The sequence below is a fragment of the Ictalurus furcatus genome, chromosome 15 (genome assembly GCF_023375685.1).
Source record: "Ictalurus furcatus strain D&B chromosome 15, Billie_1.0, whole genome shotgun sequence".
In the NCBI taxonomy this organism is placed as follows: Eukaryota; Metazoa; Chordata; class Actinopteri; order Siluriformes; family Ictaluridae; genus Ictalurus; species Ictalurus furcatus.
The window spans coordinates 20502634-20529574 of record NC_071269.1 but is presented as its reverse complement, the minus strand read 5'-3'; the positions used below and the strand labels follow the sequence as shown (position 1 = coordinate 20529574).

Genomic DNA, 26941 nt, shown 5'->3' with positions numbered 1-26941 from the left:
TTGGAAAACGATTGTTGATTAGCTCTCTTGATCTTTTCATCCTCAGAGTTCAGTCGGTCGCTTCGGGCTGAGCGGTGGAAAGAATATCATGCTTCATTTGTGGAGAATAGGAGAGTTCGGGTTTGAAAATGTTACAGGATGATATACTAGTCTAAAAATGTAATGTTTCATGTAATTGGGGTTTTAATGCGCTATTTAATTACACCAAAGGCTGTTATGTGTGAGTTCGTGTGTGTATATGTGTGTGTGTGTGTGTGTGTGTGTATGTATATATAATATATATATATATATATATATATATATATATATATATATATATATATATATATATATATATATGACTGAATTCTAAAAAAACCTCCTGTTCATCTCACATTCACTCACCACAAACACAAGCATTTCTACTTCATCACCGAACATCAAACTGGTAATATATAATATCAACTTTTTTATATATGAACATTAACTAGATATGAAATGTACTAATGTACGAATATATTTTCTGTGCAATATATGTACTTTTTTTGTCAACTCATCTTCATTTAAATCTTTCAACCGTGTACTGGTGCTTTAATTCAGCACAAGCGGTGCGGCAAAAATAAATAAATAACATTAGACTCGACGCCGAAACTCCTGCTTCACTGCTGCTCACTTCCAGTGTCAAATTTGAGCAGTTTACAGAGATTACAAACTGCAGGTTTGTCGTCATTCTACACAAGAGACGACATCTTTACACACAGCGCGAAATCGATGTGTTTTCCCGCCCTCTTTTGATTGACAGGATATAATCGGCCCTGATCATAGGATGTTTTTAAACTATCGGCCGATGGCCTATAGTGTGAAAAACAGCCTTTATGAGCAGATACATCTGTATATCTCTAATATAGACACTTAGGTGTATAGATATATAACAAAAAGATCAAATCCTCGAATTATTCTTATTTTCTGAGAATGAATTTTCCATAAAACCTCTTTGCCTGTTGTCAGTATTTATCTTACTGGTATGAGCTGAAGGAGAGGTTGTCTGTGAGGAAAGGCGTTGTATTGAGCCAAAAAAATAGCTGGTTGTTTAGTTTAGTTTTGTTCAGCAATGCCGTGCTCTTCTATGCTCTTCCATGTGTTCATAGCTGTCATGTACGATAAAGTTATACGCACGCTAGGAACAAAAAAACAAAACAAAACAATGATTTGAATCAGAAAACCAGTTGGACAGTCTACGATAAAGGGCACGCGGGTTCGAAACGAAAACAAAAATGGTTGAAAGCTAATTGATTGATTTATTGTCATGAAGTTAATAAAACCAAAAATGCAGCTTGTCAAGTTTCCATCCTGAAGACTCTCCCATGGTGGAAAATATTTACCTCACACGTGTGTATCGGTACTGAACCGAAACAATCCGACAAGAATGATCTGAAGTGTGTCGAGTCATTACTTAATTAACTCTGTCGTTTTTTTTTGGTGTTGTTGTATTTTATTACTCTTAATACTACGTATTTTTATTTATACATTTATTTAACCAGGGAGATCCCATTGAGATATCACAATCTCTTCTTCCAGGGAGACCTGGTCAAGACGGCAAACCGTACAGTTTCACACACTCAGTATGTTTACATGGACAACAATAATCCAGTATTAACCCGATTAAGACAATACTCTTATTAATTAAGAAACTAGCATGTAAACGGCAATTTTGATTACCTTAAGCCGTTTACGGTCATACTCGAAGTAAACGCAAATGGAATTAAGACGTGTGGAGTATTCCTGTTTTAGTCGCGTTATCGACGTGTATTACAGACATGTACACACCTTAATCACACTGTTAACGTCGCGGGGGAGCTTTCACCGCATTTTGCGACGGGACACGTTCACATACGGCTGTGCTCAACCGTTTGACGGCAAACAAGAGAGCACGGCTGCGTCCCAAACCGCGTACTTGTCTACTATATAGTAGGTGATGTACATGTTTCTGAGCTACAATATAGTAGGTAAATACGCGGTTTAGGACGCAGCCCACGGCTTCAAGCAGTCGTCTATTAACACGTATAGCATGACAAATAATTAACCGCACTTGAAGCTGACGTAAAAATGAAAACACCCAAAACTGTATACGGTACCATAACGAAGACCAACTGTATGTCGATACGTGAAATTCTGGCGGGAACGTCAGACGGCGTGGCGCGGTGACGTAAGGACGTGTGCTGTTAATCGATCTATGTTCTATAACATGTAAAACAGGAACATGAAAAGAGTATCCTAAATTCGACTCATGTAAACACCTTAATCACAATATTGTCTTATTCAGAATAAGGTCAGTAATTAGATTACTGCTGTCCATGTAAACGTAGTCAGTGATAATCACAGAAAACAATTAATAAGAGTGAAATCAAGTAAAGCATTTACAGGACTCCTTTAACACTGTTTGCAAAAGCTATTTAAAAGTACTCCGAGGTGGCAATATCTCTAGTTTAACTACACTGAGATGTGTATCGTATCATCTGAAAGCGGGAGATTAACACACCCAGTAGCAGCGTAACGTGTTTACACAGACGTTCCTGCAGTATGATTTGGGACGAGTCCAGACGGAGGCGGTTATATAATCACACCTAGATTTTTGACGAGTCGCAGCCGGACGCGGAATGGCCGAGATCCGCTGGAATTTGATCGGGTGAAGAAGAAAAAAAAAAACCCCGAACGCTTAGACACGAATAGATGGAGATGCGTTTTAATCTGTATCTTGAAACTTCTACCCTTCAATCACTGTGAAGCCTTGACCGGTGTAGTGGTATGGCTATCAGAAAGTAAGGTCGATTGTTGGGTTAAACAGCAGGCTAAACATTATACGCTACATCTTTTGAAATGTAACCGTGCTGTTTTTAGAGAATTTCCATCCTCTGTGCGTGCGACGAAGAGAGTGATACGCGCTCGACGAACGCGTTAAAGCTACGCATAAAGGCCGCATCAGAGAGCCTGGAAACTCGTGAGTGGAAATTGTGGTCCAGTAGCTCATGTTGCTCGCTGGACTAAAAGGAGAGGAGGGGTTTAGGGAAAGCAGGCAGGCAATGCACATGCAAGTCATTCTCCTGGATCGGCGCAGCTCATTTCAGAAATGTCTCTCTAGGATTAGCGTCGGTATGCCGTCCAGCCCGAGCGGTATCGCTTACTCTCGTTACATTCCTCTCGTCCGCTCCTCATCACTGGGCTCCTCGATCAGTTCTGGGGAAGTCGGTTGCGGTATCGATCAGAGCCGTGATCCTACCGGGAAGGTGTCGGTTACGAGGTTTAGGGACGGATTGAAAAGTGAGAGCGCGGTAGTGAAATGAGCTGAAGGAGGAAACATGCAACAGAAACCTCCCAGTGATAAACACATCCCCGTTACCCTGTGGGATGTTTGTGTTCGTGGAGCGAGGGAGGAACACAATGAGGAACAGAGGTGGGGTTAAAACAGTAGGGGTGGAGAAACGGGAGAAAAAAGGGAAAGAGGTATTGGCAGGCTTTGTGCAAATCCCGGCTACGGACTTGTGTGTAAACTGTTCCTCATTGGCCAGTCAGATGGCTCCAGCGTGAAGGAAGTATCACTAGGGAAACTTCTTCTTGCTTTGTATCATCTGTGCGTGCGCGCGCACTCGTACGAGCGTGTGTGTTTTCTTCTCGGCTCGTGATATTTTTAACCCGGCTTCCTGCACTGACGGACAACGGATACGACCAGAGAAGCAGCGCCGCTTTAGTAGAAGCAGCTGGAGGCCTAGCGCAGGCTTTTTCAGACTTTTTTTTTTTTCTTTCCCAGGCTCTTGAACATCCTCAACAATGTTCTCCTCTTCTCCTCTTCCACAGCTGTATTGCAGGCCGTTTGCAAAAATGGGGGACGACAAACCTTTTGTGTGCAACGCTCCTGGCTGTGGGCAGGTAAGTCTCTGATTTTCTCTCTCCACCTATCTTAGGTTTCGTGTGTGTGTGTGTGTGTGTTCTGTCCCGTCCCAAGTTTGTCCCGAGGCTCCTTTTGAGGTTCTTTTATATATTTATTTTTCCTGCCGTTGCTCTCAGTACACACAAGCGGTCAGCTCTGCTACTTCTGCCCCGCTCAGTGTCATACACACTCTAGTTCTCTTTCATGCCTCCAGCGTGTTAGTCTCTGGCGTTTCCTTTAAGACGCGGTAACTTCGTACGATTCAGCCTACGAATAATCTCTGACTGATCAACGTTCCACTGCTTTTCGAACACCGTCCCGGTCGACTCGGCGCATGCAGCGTCCTGTAATTTAACCAAACAGCAACATGCTTGGGGGGGGGGGGGGGGGGGGAAGAAAGCAGATTAAGCAAAGAAACCCTCAAGCTTGTGGCTGCACGCACAGCCGAGAGGGCATCAAAAACCGAAAGCGGAAGTGACTAACACATCTCCTCGCACTTGACACGAGGTGAGCCGAGTTCACGCCAAGGTTTTGGGTCGAGTATTCTTTCGGTGCGGTTATTACGAGACAATTAGTGTGAAAGTGAAGAGATAACACAACACATCCGTTACTGAACGGTTAAACATCTGAAGTTAGAGCTGCGTTTGTGTGCGTGTGAGATTTAAATAATGCATCCATGATCTTTTCCAACATTGTTCTTGTTCTTGATAGCAGAAGTAGTTAATGTCGGCGAGATGAAGTCGCTCAGAACGATTCAGGCCTTGAACGTTTGTAAATAAAGGCTTTGTGTCGTCGTATTCGTAGATGAACCGTAATGCTGTTCTTACAAACGTATCTGGCAAGGACGTTGAGAAGAGGTTGTGCGCACATGATCGCTCTTTTTGTTTATAAGTGCGCCTGTAGTAGCTGTTGCGTCATGTACGTCTGCAGGGATTTGAGCTGTTTTTGCTCAGGCATGTCCCTCTGAAATGGTTTCGTAGTCCCAGTGAAGTGGGCTGTTTGCTGGAGTAGCCTAGCTTTTCTACGTTTTCATTTTATACTAGCATGTGCTGTGTGCTTTTATGGCAAGATTTCAAATGCGTGTGTGTGTGTGTGTGTGTGTGTACACACATATATATATATATATATATGCATGCATACACCGTACATTTAGGGTGTTTATCACAGGGGTTCGACCAGTCATTTATTTAGCCAAGGAAAAGCCACCCGTCTAGGTGTGACTTCTCTTTGGTTGGAATGAAAACCTGCACCCACACCGGCCCTTTCCGGATAAGATTGGACACCCCTGAGCTAGATGATCATCTTTTGTTACGCGCTAGGCAGATAACTCTCATGAGTGATGCACACAATATGACCAAAAAAAAAAACAAGGTGGGGTTGAGTTCAGGGCTCTGTGGAGGACACTCGAGTGTTCTTCCACTCTGACCTTGGCAGGCCGTGTCTTTACGGAGCTCGCTTTGTACTCGGCGCCATTGTCCCGCTGGAACAGGTTCTGGTCTCTGAGTTCCAGTGAAGGGAAATCGTAACGCCGCAGCATACGGAGCCAGTTTAGACAGTGCTTTAAACGTTGAGGAAGAACCACATACTGTATGGGTGTGACGGTCAGGTGTCCACACAGCTTTATACGCCATATAGCGTGTACTTACTTACCCGTCAATGTCAGTGTGTCGACTGATCTAAAATAAACGCTTATGTAATTAATTTAAAGGTAATAAGTGCTGCATGGTTTACCGTTGATGCTGTGAGCAGCCGTGTCGATCTGACGTTGCACGCTGAACCCGGAATCGAGGAGACCGTCCCGAGTTTCCGAGTCGAGGGGCGTTTATTTCTTTCTTTTCCTAGTCGGACATTTTTAGTCTAATACTGCGACTCGGAAAGACGTGCTCTAGTTACAGTACTGACTTTCATCACTTCATAGCAGAGCGCGTTATATTTAAACCTGCATGCAGAAGTCACAATAGGAAGTGGAGTTAATTTCCTTTTTCTGGGTGTCGAACCTACTCGTCTGTCAAGGAACTATTATTAAAAGTGCGAAAACCCACAGACGCGAATTTTTCAGAGAACGTGGAAAGTGTTCGGTCGTAAAGCCTGGAGTAATGTAAAGCATTCGTTTAATGACTGTGTGTTAAATCACATGTACTGTAGGAACTCTGTGATGCTGTATCAACGTATTAAGACTTTGTTTAGAGTTAGCATTGAAAAAAATCATTCATGTGACTGTAATCAGATTCAAGAAAGCAGGAAATGTGCATTTTTGAAGGAATATGCGCTTGTACAGTGTAGATTTTTTTTTTCTTCTCCCCTCTGTTGATTAAAATGATGCAATAAGACAGCCCCCCTCCCCACCATACTGACAGAATAATTGTGTTCAATAATAAGTGTTAATATTGATTGGAGTAAAATAATTACGATGATCATTTTCTCATCATTATTGCACAGCATGCTTTACAGCGTGCGTTCTCACACCAGGACGCTCTTTCCATTTTCATTTGTAATCACGTTATGAGGAATGTTACGTAATCTAATCTACAAGCCGGTCTCCGCGGAGAAGGCCGGCGAGAACGGCGGATCTCTCTACACGTCGAGGTTACTTTACAGTGACTAACGAACATCCAGGCAGCAATGGTAACACGATACCACCCCATTTATACCATCTAGAATAACCCATTTGTTCCATTTCCCGAAAGTCACAGCCATTTCCCACGTTGTCCTTTCTTAGCAACAGGCCGACTCATTAAACATGGTTTTGTGTTCTGAGAAGAGGAAGCTGTAGGGAAGTGAGCTGGTGTGCAAATGGAGAATATTTCCTCAGCCGCTGCAAACAGAAGAGCTGTATCGTAACCTTGGTGTGAGAGGAGAGCTCCTGAGCCGTGCAGTTGTTGTTGTTGTTGTTGTATCGGTGATTCTGGTGCGTCTAAAAATACGCCTCTGACACTCGACTGTGTTTCCACTCGGTTCTTTCGTGGCCGGGCTGTGACGGGTGCCAGAAATAGGCCTTAGAAGACGGCCCAGATTTCTCCCAGAGCTCGGCCTGAATTAGGGCTGGCCGATATATTGATATAACCTCGATAACGTGATAAACGATTACGCAATACACTTTTTCTGAGATATTGTTGGTATGGTGGTGTGTGTGTGTGTGTGTGTGTGTGTGTGTGTGTGTATGTATGTATGTATGTATGTATATTGGACATTTTCACTTATGCAAATTTACTGTTGCACAAGCTGTACACTCACTACTTTACATTGTAGCAAATATATCTATATATCAAAGTAAATATATCTATATATAATATATCTATCTATATATATATATATATATATATATATATATATATATGTGTGTGTGTGTGTGTATGTATATTTTAATCATTACAAATTAAATGGTACTAAATGGATGATCATTTTACGTACCTTTTTTTTAATGTTGTCTTTGTGGGTTTTAAACAAAACTATCGTCAGACTGTTTGTTGGCTAAATTATATATTAATTAAGCGCCGTGTATCGTAGAAATGTCCTCATGTATCGTGAAGCGATAATTTGGTCATATCGCCCAGCCCTATCCTGAATCGCCGCCCTGCATGAAGCGTAGCCGGAGAAGCAGTCGAAGGCTTAGATGGAAGTAGTAGCACTTGAATCTTGACCCTTGGCTTTGTTGAAGAGTTCAACATTCTGTAGCACCAACATTCCCAGCTCCACGAATCACACATTCCACACACACACACACACTTTAATAAATTCATTTACTCTAAGTTGGCTGGTCAGTCCATACAGGATTTCGGGGAGTTGTTTGATTTTGCTGCGACTTTTTTCATGATTTGCGTTTTGTTTTTTTGTTTTTTTTTGTGGAAAACTACTTGAATTGGTGAAATTGCATTTGCACAAAATAGTTTTGCGCGGTCTTTCGCATTGACGTTTGTCGGTAAATGAGACCTTTTAGCTGTACATGTTTGATGCACGTGAGTTGAAGAGGGCTTTGGCTGAATGCGTGTCGTGATGATGCGTCTTGGCTCAAATCTGTGGAAAATCTGTGGTGATCTTGAAAGATTTCGGTCTCCTCCAAATATCGCGGAGTTTGCTTGATTTTGCGTTCATTTCCATGTTCGCAGGATCACAAAATCCTTGAGGGACTGACCGGTAGAGCTGCACGGTGATGTCTAAAACGATCGGTTTCCGTTCATCACGAAATAAACGTAACTGAACTGAATTTCATCAGTGTTTATGATTTGAAACCGCTATAAAGTTGCGTTCAAATGACCTCAGGTGCGGGACGTCGGAACGTAGGAATGACTTCATCTGTGCATTTCAGCTGCAAAGTAGAGGGGACACGTCCATGTTCATCTTTTAGTAACAGTCTAGACAGCTCCCTGTGATGACTGATGTATGTTTTCCTCCTCGAAACAGCACACTGTGAGCAGTCACAAAACTTGTATACGCAATATAACTCCTTTAAAGTAAGCAGTGCTACTTTTTTACTTATCGTTCTGACGTCACTCGCTGACCTCAGTCAGCGACCCCAATCAGCCAATCATATTGCAGCGATGCAGTGCATAAGATCCTGCAGATACAGTGCAAGAGCAAACCTCAGGAAAAATGCGATGGCGTTGATTTTGACTTTGATATGGTTGCTGGTTTGAGTATTTTGGAAGCTGCTGATCTCCTGGGATTTTCACGCACACAGAGTCTGTAGAGTTTACACCGCAATGGTGCGAAAAACATTCACCGAGCGTCAGTTCTGTGGGTGGAAATGTCATGTTAATAAGAGAGGACAGAGGAGACGGATTCGAACTCAAATAACCACTCATTTTATCCTTGCTGAGCAGAAATGCATCTCCGGATGCGCAACTCATTGTACCGCGAAATAGATAGGCTACAACAACAGAAAAACCACAGCGTCAGTCGGGAACAGGAATCTGAGGCTACAGTGGACGCAAGATCATCGAAAGTGGACAGATGAAGATATGTTACTCCTGGATGTGATGTCGGTGGAGACTATAAATCACGTCTGTAAGTCTCTCTGGATAAGAGTGACTGTTAAATGCCGTGAGCGTAAATACATCTTCAGATCGTTATCGGTTTGTGGCGTACCCTTTACCGTAACCACCGTAGCCGCACTGCGCTGTCAGTGATCTACATCGTTATTACTATTCAGCAGGAGAAATGTAGAGCAACAGCAGCGCAGAGCCAAAGCAGACATTCAGTACGTTTACACAGACAACAGTAATCCAATATTACCCCAATCAAGACAATACTCCGATTATTTGATTAAGAAACTAGCATGTAAACAGCGATTATTGATGACCTGACATATGGTCATCCATATGAAGACATATGGAGTATTCCTGTTTTAGTCACATTATCGACATGTATTACAGACATGTACACACCTTAATCACACTATTAACGTCATGTGGGAGTTTTCACCGCATTTTGCGACAGGACACGTACACACACACACACGGCAACGCTCAACCGTTTTACAGGAAACAAGAGAGCACGGCTGCGTCCCAAACCACGTACTTACCTACTATATAGTAAGCGAGATGCATGTAGGTAGGCGGTTTGGGACACAGCCCACGGCTTCATGCGGTCGTCCATTAGCACGTGCAGCACAACAAATAATTAACTGCACTTGAAGCATTCGTGAAATTAAAAATAAAAACACCCAAAACTGTATACGGTACCATAACGAAGACCAACTTTATGTCGATACGTGAAATTCTGGAGGGACGTCGGACGGCGTGGGGTGGGGACGTAATGACGTGTGCTGTTAATCGATCTATGTTCTATAACATGTACAACTGGAACATGAAAGGAGTATTCTAAAAGCGACTCATGTAAACACCTTAATCACAATATTGTCTTATTCAGAATAAGGTCAATAATTAGATTACTGCTGTCCATGTAAATGTAGTCAGTGTTGTCTATCCACTGATCTCCCTGAAAGCAGAAAACGGCGTGCACTCACTGTAACGCCAGTCTGTCTGCTGCTTTAAACCGAGCCCGATGACTCGGAACATGGACAGTAAACTGCCTTCGTTGTGTGGTGAGCTCTGTACATGACTTCCTTTTCCACTGGCCTGTGTTGACTGTGAAAGTGATCAGGAAGAAGTTTCTTGGCTGCATGATCATTTTCCTAGACAAATCATCTCTTAGTCCACTCCCTGTTATTTGTTTTAATTTTACAAGCGTCTTCCTTTCGGATCTCACCCCTGCTTGTTCTCTCTTCCTCAACTCCACTTTTATAAATGTTTTCCTCTCTCTTCGTGTCTGCTTGTGTAGAGGTTTACGAACGAGGATCACCTCGCTGTCCACAAGCACAAGCATGAGATGACGCTGAAGTTCGGACCTGCCCGGACAGACTCCGTCATCATCGCAGGTATTTTTCCATCCAACCATCTTGTAGTGATTGTGCAGTAGGATAGCACTGGGAGCAGAATACGTCTGTTCTCAGATTTTGGCTCGTGTAGTGGAATTTACCATTACAAAAAAATTTGACGATAACTGATTTAATTGTCCAGGGGGAAAAAAGATGTAGGAAAATGAGTATTTTCCACCTTTTTAGGTTTAAGGAGAGTAGGAGAGGAGGTAATAATATTACCAGCTGTGCAGTCGGGCACTACTTGCTGGCAGTGACGATCACAAATGCTCGGCTGGATGGTGGATTTAAAAAAAAAAAAATAATAATAATTTTTAGGCCATTTTCTGTATAATACTTATTGTACTACATTTTCTGTATAATACTTATTGGATAATAAATTTCTTGCCTAATGTCCACAAGCCAAGGTCAAATACTGTAAGCGCTGATCAGCTCAAATGTACACAATAATTTTCAAATTTTTATTATCATTATGTGTAAAGTGTTAGATTTAACACATTATTGTATGCTTATTTAATATTTTTAGATTTAAAACATCTGCCTTTTTTTTTTCTCTCTCTCTCTTTTGGCCAAAATCCAAAAAATGTTTAAAGAAATATAATTAACTGATGTTGACTGTACTGTATACTTGTCTAATGTTAGATAAGCTGAACACACAGTCATAGATTTTTATCTCGCGTTAATGAACTCAAAACATTCTCCATTTACTGTGAGAAAAATCAGATATATGTAATATATCTCACACACCTGCCTATTGTAACAGCAGGGAAAATATAGTGGCTGTTGAAGCATCATAATGATTGAAGGGGTGGGTGACGAAGCAAAAATATTCATATTTAAAATTGTTTGTTTGTTTGTTTATTTATTTATTTTTATACAGTATAGGGTATTTCACCAGGAGCTACGATGAAGTCAGTCAGAAAGTTTATAGTGACTTGAAGGAAGTGTACAGTGTTGGGATTTAATACGATCAGCCCTAATTGCTCAGTAACTCTGCTCTTGCCTGTACGAAAAGTTGCAGAACATATTTTTATGCGAAAATAACCAAACATGCAGAGTTACAACCAAACTACAACCTTACCTGGCTAATGACTGTACTCTACCTTTCGCACAGATGAGCGCCAGTTGAGGGTTTCTTCGAACGGTTTATTTATGGTCTGCACTTGTGTAGCGCTTTGTTTTTTTTTTAACCTTAGATGTTCTACAAAGTGCTTTACACTCTCGTTCACCCATTCTCATACATACTCGGACATTTATTTCGATATATTTATTTATATTATATTTATTTAGAGCAGTTTGGCCATTCAGTCTTCATTTCCTTATGTAATATTTCACACGCGTTTTGCCGTGCGCTGAATAGAGGAATTGTATGTATAGGTATTATACGTAACGAGATCTGTTTTCCGCCCCAGACCAGACGCCGACTCCCACTCGTTTCCTGAAGAACTGTGAAGAAGTGGGCCTGTTCAACGAGCTAGCCATGCCCTTTGAGCAGGAGTTCCGTAAAGCCCAGGAAGATGATGACAAGAGAGCCAAGAATCCTGTGAGCATTGGGATTGGGTGGAGGGCTTCACTCGCACAGGCGGAGCTGCTCCAAGCTGAGCAACTTCACTGTCTCTAGCCAAAATGTGGGGATTTATGGTCTGTGGACTGCCGTCTGCTCCCATGTCTCACACGCTCTCTCCCTTCCCCCTCTCCTGTCCTCTTTGCACTCTCTCTCTCTCTCTCACATTTTCTTCACACTGCAGCTGCCTGCCCCTGGCTCTTCAGCTCTGGACATGAGTCTACAGACGCCCTCAGACATAGTTCGAGTGAAGGAAGAGGAGCCTGTCGAGGTGGATTCCTCCCCTCCCACTAGTCCAGACTCCATCTCCAGCAAGTCAGACAGCAACAAGGAGGCCACGGCCAGGGGAATGGTAGAGAACAACACAAACACGCATACGCACTGAACATATAATTCTCCGGAATTCTCTTTTGAGAAAACCCACAGTCTTGCTTTGTGCTTTGGTGAAGCATGTGCAACTCTTAAATGTCATTAAACAGATAAGGGGATGCATAGATAATAAATAATTCCTTCCTTAATTATGTCTTTCCTTTTTTAAACCACTTTGTTCCTTCCCTCTGTTCTTCTTCCTTACCAAATTTGCACTTCCTTCCCTTTTTCCTTCCTTCCATACTTCCTTCCTTCCCTTTTTTCCTTTCTTCCATACTTCCTTCCTTCCTTGCTTCCTTCCTTCCATACTTCCTTCCTTCCTTCTGTCCTTCCTTCCCTTTTTCTTTTCTTCCTTCCCTTTTTCCTTTCTTCCTTCCTTCCTTCCATTCTTCCTTCCTTCCCTTTATCCTTCCTTCCATACTTCCTTCCTTCCCTTTTTCTTTTCTTCCTTCCCTTTTTCCTTTCTTCCATACTTCCTTCCTTCCCTTTATCCTTTTTTTCCATACTTCCTTCCTTCCTTCCCTTTTTCCTTTCTTCCGTCCTTCCTTCCTTCCCTTTATCCTTCCTTCCTTCCCTTTATCCTTCCTTCCATACTTCCTTCCTTCCCTTTTTCTTTTCTTCCTTCCCTTTTTCCTTTTTTCCATACTTCCTTCCCTTTTTTACTTTCTTCCATACTTCCTTCCCTCCTTCCCTTTTTACTTTCTTCCATACTTTCCTTTCTTTCATACTTCTCTTCCTTCCCTTTATCCTTCCTTCCATACTTCCTTCCTTCCTTCCCTCCCTTTATCCTTCCTTCCCTTTTTCTTTTCTTCCTTCCATTTTTCCTTTTTTCCATCCATCCTTCCTTCCTTCCTTCCCTTTTTTACTTTCTTCCATACTTTCCTATCTTTCATACTTTTCTTCCTTCCTTCCCTTTATACTTCCTTTCTTCCTTCCTTCCCTTTATACTTCCTTCCGTCCTTCCTTCCCTTTTTCTTTTCTTCCTTCCCTTTTTCCTTCCTTCCTTCCTTCCTTCCATACTTCCTTCCTTCCCTTTTTCCTTTCTTCCTTCCTTCCTTCCCTTTTTACTTTGTTCCATACTTTCCTTTCTTTCATACTTTTCTTCCTTCCCTTTATCCTTCCTTCCTTCCTTCCGTCCTTCCTTCCCTTTATCCTTCCTTCCATCCCTTTGTCCTTTCTTCCATACTTCCTTCCTTCCCTTTTTACTTTCTTCCATACTTTCCTTTCTTTCATACTTTTCTTCCTTCCTTTGCACCTCTTTTATTCCTTCCTTCCATACATACTTCTTTATTTCCTTCCTTCCCTCGTTCCTTTCTTCCATAATTTTTCCTTCCTTACCAAAATTTGCACTGCCTTCCTTCCTTCCTTCCTTCCTTTCTTCCTTCCTTTCCTCCCTTTGTACTTCTTTTCTGGCTTCCTTTTGTACTTCCTTCCTTCCCTCTTTTCTTTCTACCATGCTTCCATACTTGCCGGAATCCTAGCTCCTTTCATACTTACTTATTCAACTAATCTGTACCTCCGTTCATCCATCCTTAACGAAATCCATAGTTCCTTCCTTCCTTCCTTCACTCTTTGTTTACGTACTGTAATATGTTTACTCGGACGTTTCCTTATTTCTTTCCTTTCTTACTTCAGTATTTAATCTACACTGGTTTGCTGTAGGCATGGCTGATGGGTGGCTCCACATATTTTATGAGTCTCTACCGTGTCGTCACGCAGCTGTGATGAGCAAAGCCATGAATACACTTTCGCAGTGTTGTGCCAGTTTTGAGGTACAACATGTCTCTAAAGTCAGGACAGTCATAAATGACGCGTTCAAGCCGAACTAATATTAGCAAATGTATGAGCAGGGCATAACGTTTATTGTGTAATAAAACAGAAGCTTTGTGCTACACATCACCCTTATTTTCCATTCTGTAAAGTGTTTCCCGCTTCTTTTTTTTTTTTAATTCGAGCTAAATTGGTAATTGGGGTTCTCTACACTGCTGTATGAGGGTTTCGTTTATTCAGCACATTGGCTGGCTGGTCACTTAAAAACTGTGGAGCCATTTTCTCAGTTTCGGTGTGCCTCTGTTTAAAACAAACAAACAAAAAGCTATAAATAATAATAATAATAATAATAATGAAATTTTAGTGAGAGCTGATTATTTTAGCAACTTCCCGACTATTTCTGTAACAATGCCTAGTGCTTAGAAGCCTAGAAACCTAGTGAATACCTCATTGCTGTTTTTCCGTCTTTATTACGGCTCGGTAAATCCCGGCTGAGTAGCATTGTTTTAACCGTCTACATGTTTTTCCTTTCAGGAATCTCCGTCTAAACCAGCAGTAAGTTCTGCTCCTATGCCCACCATCGTCCGTCCGGGCTCTCTTCCGCTTCACCTTGGCTACGACCCCCTGCATCCCACCATGCCTTCACCCACCTCGGTCATCACACAGGCTCCGCCCTCCAGCCGCACCCTTGGGTAAGTTCACTGCTCGCTTACCCTTTTTTAATGCTGTTTAGTTTGGGTTGATGTTGAGTTGATGTGATTATGGTTATTATGAGTCATTTAGCTCTAGCTCTTGCTAGGGATTTCAGGACCTTTTGATTAGGGAATGTCAGACGAAATGAAGAATCCTTTTCACATGCTTCATTTTATGCTTAATCGGCCTCTGCCCTTACGAGCCCCGCTCCTTATCCACCTGTTATTCTGAGTCATTTTTTCCACCGTGTTGAGCGTTCCCAGCAGCTCAAAAGGAGTAACATGTGTCCTCACCAATTTGTCACGTTTGTGGTGTTAGTGTTGCATTATATCATAACAAAGGGGGGAAAAAGAAGAAGTGATACAGGCTCGGAAAGTACGGGGGAAACTCCTCGTGCTTTTAGATTAGAGATTTAGCCGAATATGAATACAGTGTTCAGAATGAAGAGATAATGTGTTCTGACGGATACAGGTGCAAAAGTGCAGCATTTCCAACATCGTTCATAACATCATGGTCTAAGGCCAGCCATGAACTCGAGTGAGGTAGCTGAGGTTGGGGAACTGTCAGAGGCAGAATTATCACGTACCATGCTGACAGTTCTGGACTGGCATTTCTGTAACTTTGTGTATTTTTTTTTATTTTTATTTTTTTTTTATTCACAGGATTTCATAGTAGGCTAGGGTTCATATTTATTGGCAGGGAAAAAAAAAATACAACCCTTCCTGATCTCTGTGCTCTGCCCGAAGGTCTCCAACTGGTCCGTACCCAATGATGATGCTTCCCAACGTGCTCCCAGGCCCAGTGCAAATGTCTTCTGTAATATCCGTAAGCTCCGCTCATACCTTTTCATCACTTGTGTTTACAGTCAACCGAGTCTGTTGCCTTTAGACCCTGCTGTGTACGCAATCTATTGTTTTTTTTTCCCCTTTAAATTTTTAGCTGGCTAGGCCCATGTGTATGGTGCCCAACATTCCAGGAATCCCAGGTCCTCCCCTAGGTGGAAGCAGCAGTGGCTCCTCCTCTCCATCTGGTTACAACCCCCATACCGAGGCTAAGATGGTGAGCGAGATGCTTGTAGTGTGTTGACGCTACGGTCTGTGAGGCAGGCAGACGTGCTCTGAAATTCTTAGCATGTCTGTGAGGGTATCTCGTCTGGGTGCCACTTTTCACAACAAACAGACAAGCACTGACTGCAGCACTGGCTTTAGCTTTAGCAAGTGTGGCTTTGGTTGTAATTGATGCTTTTATTTAAGTCGAAATACAGATTCTAACACAGGATTCGTTTATAGTGTATTTGAATATACAGACGTACGCTCAGCCGGGATGTCTAGCTCCTGTTAGTTAGTTAGTTAGTTAGTTAATTAGTTAGTTAGTTAGTTAACAGGTTATTGTGTGTGTTTATGAGATATAACGCTCTGGATTGTGTTGTGCTTGTGCTCCTTCAGCGGCTGAAGGCGGCGTTGTCTCATCAGACCACAGCGGCCTGTGTCAGCGTGGCGATGGGCTCCAGTGCCATGGTGCCACAGAGGATGGAGCAGAGCCAACTGCTGGTACAGCAGCCTGATGCCCCATCCCCTGCACAGCCCCAGGTCCTCCATTCACCGTCACACGTCATATTACTGCACGTAGTTAACTTTTGCTCACAAGGACATTGGGTGGTCTGCCACTGAAGGTTGCAGGTTTTAAGTTGTTTAGCATCTCTAGATGTAAATATCCGGAAGCTGAAATTCTGGTATCTCAAACCCAAATGTCTTCAATGTACAGCTTTAAAAAAAAATAAAATAATAAAATCAAACAAATAAAGGCCTTGCTGTTCCAATACTTTTGGTGGGGACTGTATATGCACATATTTTTATTTCTTTTTTGCTCTGTTTTGTCAGTATTTCAATATATCCATATGTTGCTGATTCTGAAAATCATTCGTGCACGTTGCCTAGTAAAAAATGTTTCTCCCATCATCCAGCTCACTCCTCAGCTGATGTATGTAGTGCAGCAGGCAGGCGGATTTGGAAAGACTAGCATTTGCGTCATTTTATGAAGCATATGTTTAAATATACATACCCCAAAATATGAAGGAAGCATGCCATACTATTTTCCCCTCTACAACACGAAATGGAGGTTTGAAATGGAGAGAATGTATTGTAACATTCTGATATGATAATTATTTTTTGAATACCTAAATAGTATGAAAATTCGTTAGGTATTTGAATTGTAAAAGGAGTCTTTAACCCTAATGTGAACCCTGCAAGACATATGTAAACGCTCGATTAAAATAGTCGAGGTTAATTGTAATGGTTTTTTTCGGCATCCAGGTTTCTCCGGCTCAGCCGACAGGCGGGCGGCGGCGGCGCACGGTGGACGACGATCCAGACGAGAGGAGACAGCGCTTTCTGGAGCGCAACCGAGCAGCCGCGTCCCGCTGCAGGCAGAAGCGCAAGATCTGGGTGAACTCTCTGGAGAAGAAAGCAGAGGAGCTGACGTCTATGAACGTCTCCCTCACGGTAAGTGTACTACACGTGGCTCTTTTAAACCATGTGTATGTTACAGCACTGCCATGTTATTCAGAACCAATCGCTGGCACAAAGGAAAGCTGAAAGGAAATCATGTCAGTAAGTCATTTAGTGTGTGTCCAAGTTGAACACTTTTCAGGAACCATAGTCATTTCACACCTTCACAACCTGAGATCTTGCCTCCAGTTTAAGGTTTGTCTGAGTCACCAAGAACATCTGGAAATGCCAGCAGAAGTTTCTGTTTGATCAACATTTCAACGATTCTCTCTGTTTGTACACTTTGGGGGGTGGCTCATCTGTTCTCGTGTGTGTGTGTGTGTGTGTGTGTGTGTCAGAATGAGGTGTCTCTGTTACGAAACGAAGTGGCTCATCTGAAGCAGCTGCTGTTGGCCCATAAGGACTGTCCTGTCACCACCTTACAGAAGAAGGCTGCCTACCTGGGTGAGTCACACCATGAGAAAAAGGATCCTTAAAAACGTGTGTATTTAGATAACATAAACCTACTGCATTTGCTAGATATAAAGAGATCCTGCACAAAAATGAGAGTTAAAAACAATTTGATTGTAATCTCCTAAAAAAAAGAAAAACAGGTTTGTGAATTCAGGTTTGTCCCAGCAGCACATTACCATTGCATTAGTTTTGTAGCTGGGTTGTTTTGTATTCTTTGAAAATTCAATGAGTATTGCAGTGGGTGCAGAACAATATGTAGAGGAACACGTACAAGGTCATGTAAAGGTGTTTTTATTTTTATATATATATATATAAAATAATTTTTAGCTTTTGTGTAACTCTAGACTTTTGTGCTTTTGTGCAACTCTCTAGAAGCAAATCCTTCCCCAGCCAAAAGTGCAATAGGCGTGAGAAATTAGTCGTTTAGTTTCTGTCTTTTTGTTGCGTCAGCAAATCCGAAAAGACGACCGTCGAAACAGTAAAACCACCGTCATATCTTTCATATCTAATGTAATGCACATGTGAACTATATTCTATATACAGTATAAACATGCAGAGAGAGAGGGCATTGCTATAGAGTTACAGATGTCTACATATAGAGACATTGGTATAGATATAGAATTAAAGATGCACGTAGAACGATAGATATTGTGATAGATTGATAGATAGAAAGAAAGAATGACTTTGTAATAATGGTTTTTGGATATTGGATTAAGTATTTTATTCAGGATGTGTGAGTGGTGTGTCACTCATTCATGTGTGACGTGTCCTCCAGGAGAAGAATCCATGAAGGACGTGTGTGAGGCCACGGGTTCTCCAGCTCCGGTGATCCAGCACAGCTCGGTGGCGCTGAGTCCCTCGGGATCGTCAGGGCCGAACGGCATGAGCTCACGGGCAGCTGCCGAGGCCGTAGCCATGTCCGTGCTGGCCGGCATGGGCACCCAGCGGGCAGAGAGCGGCCACTCGCACGTCATCATGACCACACAGCCTTCAGCCAGATGATGAGCCCAGCACTAGGAGGGGAGAGGAGCGAGGGATGAGGCCAGATCCTCCCTATCGTCTTTTTCTCCTCTCCCTGGTCCTCTCTCACGCTGTCGCGCTCTTCTGGCCCGGAGCTGGCCCAGAGAATTTTTGGGGGTCAAAAACAACTTTGGCGAACGAAAGAGCTTCCTGTTCACTATGCCATAGACTATGGGGGGGCTGGACTCCGATCCTCATCCATATTCTCATTAAAAAATCCTTACTAACTCCACTTTCACGCCATCATCCCTGCCCTCCTCATACTCCTCGCCTTCCATCCATCTTCACGCTCCTCATTCTTCAGCTGAACTGTAGGACAGAACAGTGCTTCCTGAAGGACTTACATGGTGACGGTGATCTGATGCATAGGTATTACGTACACGTGTGTCTTATTTACACGTTCAAAGAGCAATGTGGATGGCTGATCAGTGGCAGTAATTGAAAAGGAAGTGCTGCCACAGTGTGTGTGTGTGTGTGTGTGTGTGTGTGTGCGCACGTGTGATAGGGTGGGCAGTATGGCAAAAATATCATATCGCGATACTTGGAAGATATTTTTGCGATACGTGATGCGTACCAAGGCATTAAGTACGGTCGAGTACCAACAAAAAGAGTGAAGCCTTTTTTTAATTTTTTTAAAAATTTTTTTATTTATTTATTTTTTTTTATATAAAAAGTGATGAATTCAGGGATTTTTAATCCAACATTTCAAACAGATCAAAAGCACTGAATGAGGAAAAGAGGGGAAATTATACAAATTATCATCCAATCAGATACGCGTTACAACGAGTAAATTTGTAGTTATAAAAGCGTCGACAAACTGGTGGGTCCGTGGACATGGTGGCGTTCGTTCAACTTTCATTTCAGAAAAGTTTTAGAAATGAAATATTTATGAATCCAGATACAAAGAAAATAAATTGCCCACTGCAGTACATTTCAGCTTGAACACACTTGACCTGGAAGTACAAGTTCCCTTGGTGTGATGTAACTCGTTTTCATAAAAGATATGATATATAAACGGGATCAACAGTGCAGTAATACATTTTTGCTGATTTAAAACTTTCTAAAATTGTAGAACCTGGAAAATCCGGCTGATGAATTTTTTCCCAGCCTCCACATCGTCCTCCTTCACCGTCACCTCCTTTTTTTTGTTTTAAAAGCACATAGTCCAGTCATTTTCACCCCAAAATGAACCTGAAATGCTGCAAAACAAGCAAAAGAGAAACACAAAAGCCTTTTTTTTTTTTTGTAATATGCATCACTTTAAAGCTGAAACACTTTTAAACTTTTTTTTTTTAACCTTTTTTTTGCGTACAAAATGTTTCTTCTTCTTCAGTTTTGAAGAAGTACCCTAAACTGTACCGTGGGGTTTGAATATCGCGATATTGATATTATATTCCCATATTGGCCAGCCCTAGCGTGTGGTGTGCTGGTGTGCATGCTCACACTTACTGCCTTTCACATTTTACTCGCATGAACGAGGATAACGATCGCACCACAACTCGGCAATATTATTATTATTATTTTTTTTTTTAAACGAAAGGAAAAATTCCTGTGTGTTTTTGTGTTTTAAAATCTTGTCCCTCGCATTTTCGCTCGGTTTTCATTTCAAGGAGACCAAGAGAACGCCTCGGCTGAACTTCACCAAGATCTGACCTCATTTCTACCCCTTTATAATATGTTTTATATGCAAAGCGTTTAAAATCAGTGAGAATATAGTATGCTTGTGTGTGTGAGAATGTGTGTGTGTATAGGAATGTACATCAGAGTATAACAGTTTATAATTCATGGGACTGATACACTAATATTGGCAAGCTTTATTTTCATGCTGTTTTCTATATTTTCGGCACATCCTCCTAAACGCGTTGCTCGATCACGTCTTTTGGTTTTCCTCGTAGCCTTGTGCCGCCCCTTCATGCCATAAACTGGCTCATGGTTACATTTCATTGTTAATTGAAATCTCCTTGTTGGGATTCCTGTGTTGCGTCAGAGCTAAATAGTGGTGCCAGCATGTCTGGCGCTGTTTTTTTTTTTTTTTTTTCCTCTTTCTTTTCCTTCCCTCTTCTTCTTGTAAAGTTCTCAGTTATTAGCTCCACTGTATGTTCAGGCTGTGTTGGAGCTGAGCCTCGGAAAAATCCAGCTGCGTACTCATTTCATCTCTGATTATTTTCTCATTGTTTTAAACAGAACAAGACCATTTAGGCCTTTTGAAGGCCTTTTTGTTTAAAAAACCAAAACTGAATCACTGTCTGAATCATTCAGGCGATTATGAAGACGTTAATACGTCTCGTCTCTGTAGAAGGCGTGTGCCGATGATCGGTTAGTATCATACATCACGATATTTAACACAATATTGATATGGGAGAAGCTTCAGAGTATCATTAATATATCTACATTTCTTTTCAGAGAGGGCTGACTGAACAGATTTCGCGTTCGTTTTATTAATTAAGCTTATAATTAGTTTATAGTGACGCAGCATATATGAGCAATAACGCTGCATTTATATTTATAGCGTGTTGGTTTCGAATTAACCGCAAAATGTGAAAACGGTCTCATTCTCATCTCAAACAAAGAAAACTACAGACAGGAACTGTAACTTGAACGTGAACATCCATTCATTTTTATTTATTAACATTTTTTGATCAGATATTAACCTTACGTATAAACATCTGCTCTTCAGCCCGTCCTTATGCAGTTCTCTACAGCATCGTTTAGCATCGACGTGCACGAACAAAAAAAAAAAATGACTTGGAGAAAGAATGCAGTCGAGTGCAAAGTTGCGTATACCCTTAGGCCAAAGTGCGTAGCAATGGCATTTGCTATAACGGATTAGTTTTAATATCGGCACATGCCTACTATACTCGCTCGTTAACGCGCTCACGCTGAGAAACGCACTTAATTGCACATCCTAATGTGTTGCTCGATCAAACTATTCTGCCTTAACCCTTGCTGCAGTGCCTCTAAAGCCCTGGAAAGGTTTCACAGTTTTCTGGTTGCCCACAGGAACGTCTGTGCCAAATATAGGAATCAACCAGGACATTTTAAAAAGCTGTATATTTTGTATTGCAACAAATTTCATTACAGATGCCTTTGTAGATCTTGAAACGTTGTTTCACAGGGAGAACATTAACAGCTCGTGCTGTGTTTGTGTACTGTGCTCTTTACTGCCATCTGGACCTGATTCGCTGTTACTGCCTTGCATTACTTTACTGGGAGGTGAAAGGAAACTGGACTGATAGTTTTTTTTTTTAAACCTGGGAGATCTCTTTATTTTTATTGCAACATATATGATTTAAAGGGGTTAGTTTGGTAACGATGAAAACGTACAATGTTTCGAGTTAGTGTGAATGTAGTCGATCAGCCAAGACGTGTTTAGTGTGTGACTTGTCGAGTAACGAAGGTAATCTGTCTCACCTAAAAATCTTTCCCAAATTTTGGTGCTCCTGAAAAACAAAGCGTTCGCCCTGTCGTCTGGGAGCCAAGTGGACACGATTGCTGACAAGGTGGGGGAGGGATCACATAGTCTCTCTCCCCTGTCAATCACAGAGACAGTAGCCAATTATGGGCGTCTGTGAGCTCGTGTATGCAGAAGAGGGTGGATAGCGCTTTCTCGTGAGTGTGCATTGAGGAAATTAGGAGGAGGTGGGGGGACTTTTGATTTTCCAAGATGGCTGCCATTAGCTAACTTATTTTTATAGCGCTCCAGTGAAACTGTAAAGAAGCAAACATCACATCTGATCGAGTATATTTGGGAGAAATGTGAATTTAGTTTAAAGCAGTTTTTTTTTTTTTTTTTTTTTCCACCCAGCTATTTCTTTAAATTGAAAAGGGAATGTTTTAGCAGTAATCGTGTGACTTGAATGTCCCTTAATCGTGTATTTTACACAGAGTGTAATTACCGGAGAATGTAACGGCACGTCGAAATGCACTAAAATGTGATCGATCTATAGAGTTTGTATTTTATGACCTTTGCTGCTGAGTACGTCCTTCACACAGAGCGTCTGACGTCAACATGAGTTTGCATATGTTTTAATTCATGTTCGTGTAAGGTTCAAGGATTTTTGCAGCAGCAGCCACTTAAAGCTTATCTTACAGTACGATTATGAGCTGTTAACGCTGGACTGAGCACCGTGGCATTGTTCTCGGTCTTCGTGTTCTCACATGGAAAGGTGGAGGGCAGGGAAAACTTTCAGCTTTCATATTAAATAATGATTGCCGGCACTTTTTTTCTACATCTGTTCTTTATTTTGTGCAGCGAGGACTGTCATAATAAATACTTCTTTAACCCCCCTCCCTCTTACTTTTTTTTTTTGTAATACTGAAATGTAGAACATTTTAGGCCTCCTACATGTTTTTCTTCATGAGTGTCTTCTTAGTCACTATGTAATCATATTTTTTGCAGATGATGTTTTTTGCAGAATAGTAAGAATGCTTTAAGAGAGATGTAGCCTTTATATATATATATATATATATATATATATAAATATATATATATATATATATATATATATATATATATATATATATATATATATATATATATATAATATAAAAATATTATGTGACTGTTTTCACCTCCCACTCACTTTGACAGATTTTTTTTTTTTTTCCCCCCTGAGTAATTTGGCCCTGGACTTTTTTTTGTTATTTTTTTACTCCATACTTTTCGATGTTAATACACCGTTAATTTATTAAGGAATTAATGCAGAATAATGAAAAATATAAAACATAATCCCTCAGACCTGTATCGAATAGTAATGGTTAAAATGGTATGTATTTAGAAAGGCAACTATTGAAAGACGTTCTTTCAGCCTTTAATTGTAAAGACACACTCCCGGTTGGACTGATTTTTAATTTTAGTCTTTATCTTCTTTACTGTACATATGTGTACTATATATAAATGTATTTACTTTTTCATGCATGTTGAAGTGAAATACGATGCACACTTGCAGTGCTGCAGTCTTGATTAAAGAAAAAGCAATTAAACACCATTTCTGTGTCTTTGATCAGTTATAAATGTAATTAACCAAGTAAAGCAATAAAGTCCTTTTATATGTTGAGCTGGAATGTGCCAGTGTTTAAAAGTTATGGCTCTTTTTTTGTTGTTGTTGTTTTGGTTTTTTTTATGGATGCAATGGAAGAACTATATTAAAAGCATGACTTTAAATGATAAAAGGCATTAAAACCACTAAAAGGAAACTAACTATCCTGTAGCATGTGTAGACATTCAGTTCTAATGCTAACAGAGCTTATATAGGTGTATCTCAAAAAAATTTTATATCGTGGAAAAGTAAATTCTGTATTATAAATTCTTTATTCTGATATTTGGAGATACTGGATTTTTTTTTTTCCCATGAGCTGTAAACTGTAATAATCAAGATTAAACAAAAAAAAAAAATTGAAATATTTCACTTTGTGTAATGAATCTAGGATATATCGACGTTCCACTTTTTGAATTAAATTATGGAGAAAAATCAACTTTTCCACGATATTGAAATTTTTTGAGATGCATCTGTATATAGCTGCAAGCAGCAATCTGCGGGGTCCAAGCACTTCTCGCAAATAGTGCCTCCAGTGCCCAGTTCTTGCCAAGACACACCGAACAATAAAGATACGTACTTGAGCATATTCATCAAGGTTAGATTACGGTGGGATTTGGTCTGCACAATTCGTTTCAGCAGAGAATCAAAATAAGTATCCGAACAATTCCAATAGGGTTCCAGCACTAAATGCTTTGACCCCTACAAAAGCATTTTAACTCTTTCATGCATACATTTTTATGTATAGCCATATTCTGTTATATTTGATCTCTTATTGCATGATAGTATATTAATTTTTATTGGGTCTAAATATTATTTATATTAAAAAGTAAGCGGATTGTCTGAGTTTCTTTTAAGGCTTAACGAATATGCCTGAAATAATGTAGAAATTTTTTAATCTTCCCAAAAAATATCATTAGTTTAAAAACAAACACATTTTTTAATTAATTAATTTATTTATTTTTATGTATAAAGTTAGTAAAGTTTGAGAACAAATAATGTAGAGCACTACAGAAGTTTACATTAATTTACAGTAGATGATTTGGAGGTGATTTATCTTATATTTTACTAAAAAAATCAAAAAAAAAAAAAAGCCTTAAATTGATTAAATATGAATGCTGTATGAAATGGTTAAGGAACGTGGCACTGCGTTAATCTAGGTTTGGCCACCAGATGGCGCTCAAGTACGCCTTTGAACCTTAGAGACTGCTGGCCAATCACAGCGCAGAAACCTTGAGAGGGCGTGTCTGTGCGGTGGGAGGAATGAGGGTGAGGAGGGCGCCTAACTACATTGTACGCGGTGCATACAGTCACGTGACCACTCGTCGGCGCGTTCCCACAGTATGGCGGAGGGAGCAGTTGTTCGGATGGATTGTTACTCACGTTTGAATACATGGTTCGTGTCGTGACCTGGAGAGGGATTTTAACCGACGAAACGTTTCAGAGAACTTGAGAAAAGAAAGAAAGAAAAATAAAAAAAACCGGAAGACAAAATAAAAACAACTTCACAGTCGTATTTTCCCAGCATGGCGGACCGCGGCGCCGATTTGGCGGCTTTACCCAAAGAGGTGAAGGACCAGCTGGCGGAGTTGGAGCTCGAGCTTTCCGAAGGTAACGCTGGAGATGGGGTTGGTTTCATCCCGAACGGCGGCTCGCTCACTATAGATGTACACTTGATATAGAATGCGGTGTTAATGAGTCGTGCACTCTGTAGTGCGCTACGCTTGTGAGTGGGAGCCGTTTGGGATTGTACCTTGAACTCTGAAAAATGTGTAAAACTGTCGTAATTTAAAATAAAAACAGGGTCAGTTTATAGTTTATTGGATTTAAGTCTTTACGGTCAGTATACGTGTGTGTGTGTGTGTGTGTGTGTGTGTGTGTGTGTGTGTTTGTGTGTTTGTTAAAATATAGCTTTTTTCTTTCAAAGGTTGTCTGAACAATCTGAAAAACCGCCAACAACGTTTATTTATTGTATAACACTTATTATTATTTCAGTTCATTCGGTCAGGCCTGGACTTGAAAAAAGGTGATAAAAATGTCTTGTGGAAATAAAAATGTAGAAATCCGTGACTCACGCGACACAAAGCGACTGGAGTCCTCTTCAAGCTTGTTCAGTTTCTTCCCAAGCCCATGTGTAATCATTTCTACTAATACACACCCAGTAACACACACTATCACGGTGTGTTGGTGTGTGTTGTGTTTTCAGGGTTATTTTAAAGGTTATAGGACCAGAAGATGTGTTCAGGGTTGATTGAGTGCCAGTCAACTGTCTGCCCTTCAGCCTGAGCTCAGCTGTTCTTCCTGTGTGTGTGTGTGTGTGTGTGTGTGTGTGTTCATGGCTTTGTGTCTCAGATTTCTGAAAAATCAAGGAACATGCTGCCAAATATCTGATCAATCATCTTCACTTTGTTCATCCTTGGAGTGTGTGTGTGGTGTTGATGTCAGAGTTCAAATTCCCTTCAAACACCAGCATGCAAAGCACCAGAAATTCAGCAGAAAGGACAATAGCCCGCGTTGTCAGGTGTGTGTGTGTGTGTGTGTGTGTGCACGGTTTTGAAGGGCTGTGCTTCCCAGCTCAGTCCCTTATTACAGTACAATAGAATTCAGCAGTGTGTACGTGTGTATGTGGGGGACAGTGGGACGTCTGCGTGGACTCAGCTGAGTAATACTGTTACACAACTGGCACCAGTCGGCGTGTGGGTTACGGTCCGAGGCAGCGTGTTGTCGCACCTGTGGGAAAACAGGCAGCCATGGCAACTGTAACGAGGTGAGCTGTAAAAGCGTTGAACGCCGCACCATACGGTCAAGCGGAGAAGCACCGCGCCAGATTGACGTCTCATGATTCACGGCGTGCCGAAGGATCCCGTCGAGAGATCCGTGTGATCGAAGTGTCACGGTGCTGTGAAAGAATGTGGGAGAAGTGTAAACGAGCTCGAGTCTGACTCGAGCCAGTTTTAGAGGGTGTTTGTGTGAAGATTGTTGCTTGAGGTGTATGAGAGGATCCGATGAAGATCTTCTAGCGACAGACCTGCGAAACGACTACGTCCACTGACGTCATCGATCGCCGTGCAGGAAAGGCTCCTGTCACGGACACGTTGGTGTAAGTGTAGCGGCTGATGCTCATGTGGAAAGAGGGATCAAGGCTTCGAGTTGGCAACTTTTCCGCTCCGCTGACATGACACAGGACGCAACATGTCTCGCCTCTGATTTGCAGAGCGTTGTCTCGGTTAATAATCAGGGACCAGGCAA

At 41.4% G+C, this 26941-nt stretch overlaps 2 protein-coding genes across 4 annotated transcripts in view; both read left to right on the top strand.

Annotated features, from left to right (window-relative positions):
* The window catches only part of atf7a (activating transcription factor 7a), a 33884-nt gene extending 12771 nt beyond the window's left edge, over positions 1 to 21113 (top strand). Inside the window, exons 2-12 of one of the 3 annotated variants that reach the window (XM_053643250.1) lie at positions 3832 to 3903; positions 10184 to 10280; positions 11693 to 11823; positions 12029 to 12196; positions 14518 to 14675; positions 15423 to 15501; positions 15616 to 15735; positions 16122 to 16265; positions 16989 to 17177; positions 17522 to 17627; positions 18412 to 21113. In XM_053643250.1, the coding sequence (XP_053499225.1) occupies positions 3856 to 3903; positions 10184 to 10280; positions 11693 to 11823; positions 12029 to 12196; positions 14518 to 14675; positions 15423 to 15501; positions 15616 to 15735; positions 16122 to 16265; positions 16989 to 17177; positions 17522 to 17627; positions 18412 to 18638 (1467 nt within the window). In that variant the 5' untranslated portion in view covers positions 3832 to 3855 and the 3' untranslated portion in view covers positions 18639 to 21113. Of the gene's footprint in view, positions 1 to 375; positions 3904 to 10183; positions 10281 to 11692; positions 11824 to 12028; positions 12197 to 14517; positions 14676 to 15422; positions 15502 to 15615; positions 15736 to 16121; positions 16266 to 16988; positions 17178 to 17521; positions 17628 to 18411 lie in introns of those variants that run through there. The other 2 variants (XM_053643249.1, XM_053643248.1) reach the window with 2 other exon arrangements.
* A 3862-nt stretch (positions 21114 to 24975) lies between these two features.
* dip2ba (disco-interacting protein 2 homolog Ba) overlaps positions 24976 to 26941 on the top strand; it is a 66846-nt gene continuing 64880 nt past the window's right edge. Inside the window, exon 1 of the mRNA XM_053642594.1 lies at positions 24976 to 25303. Within this exon, the coding sequence (XP_053498569.1) occupies positions 25219 to 25303 (85 nt within the window). The 5' untranslated portion in view covers positions 24976 to 25218. The remainder of the gene's footprint in view (positions 25304 to 26941) is intronic.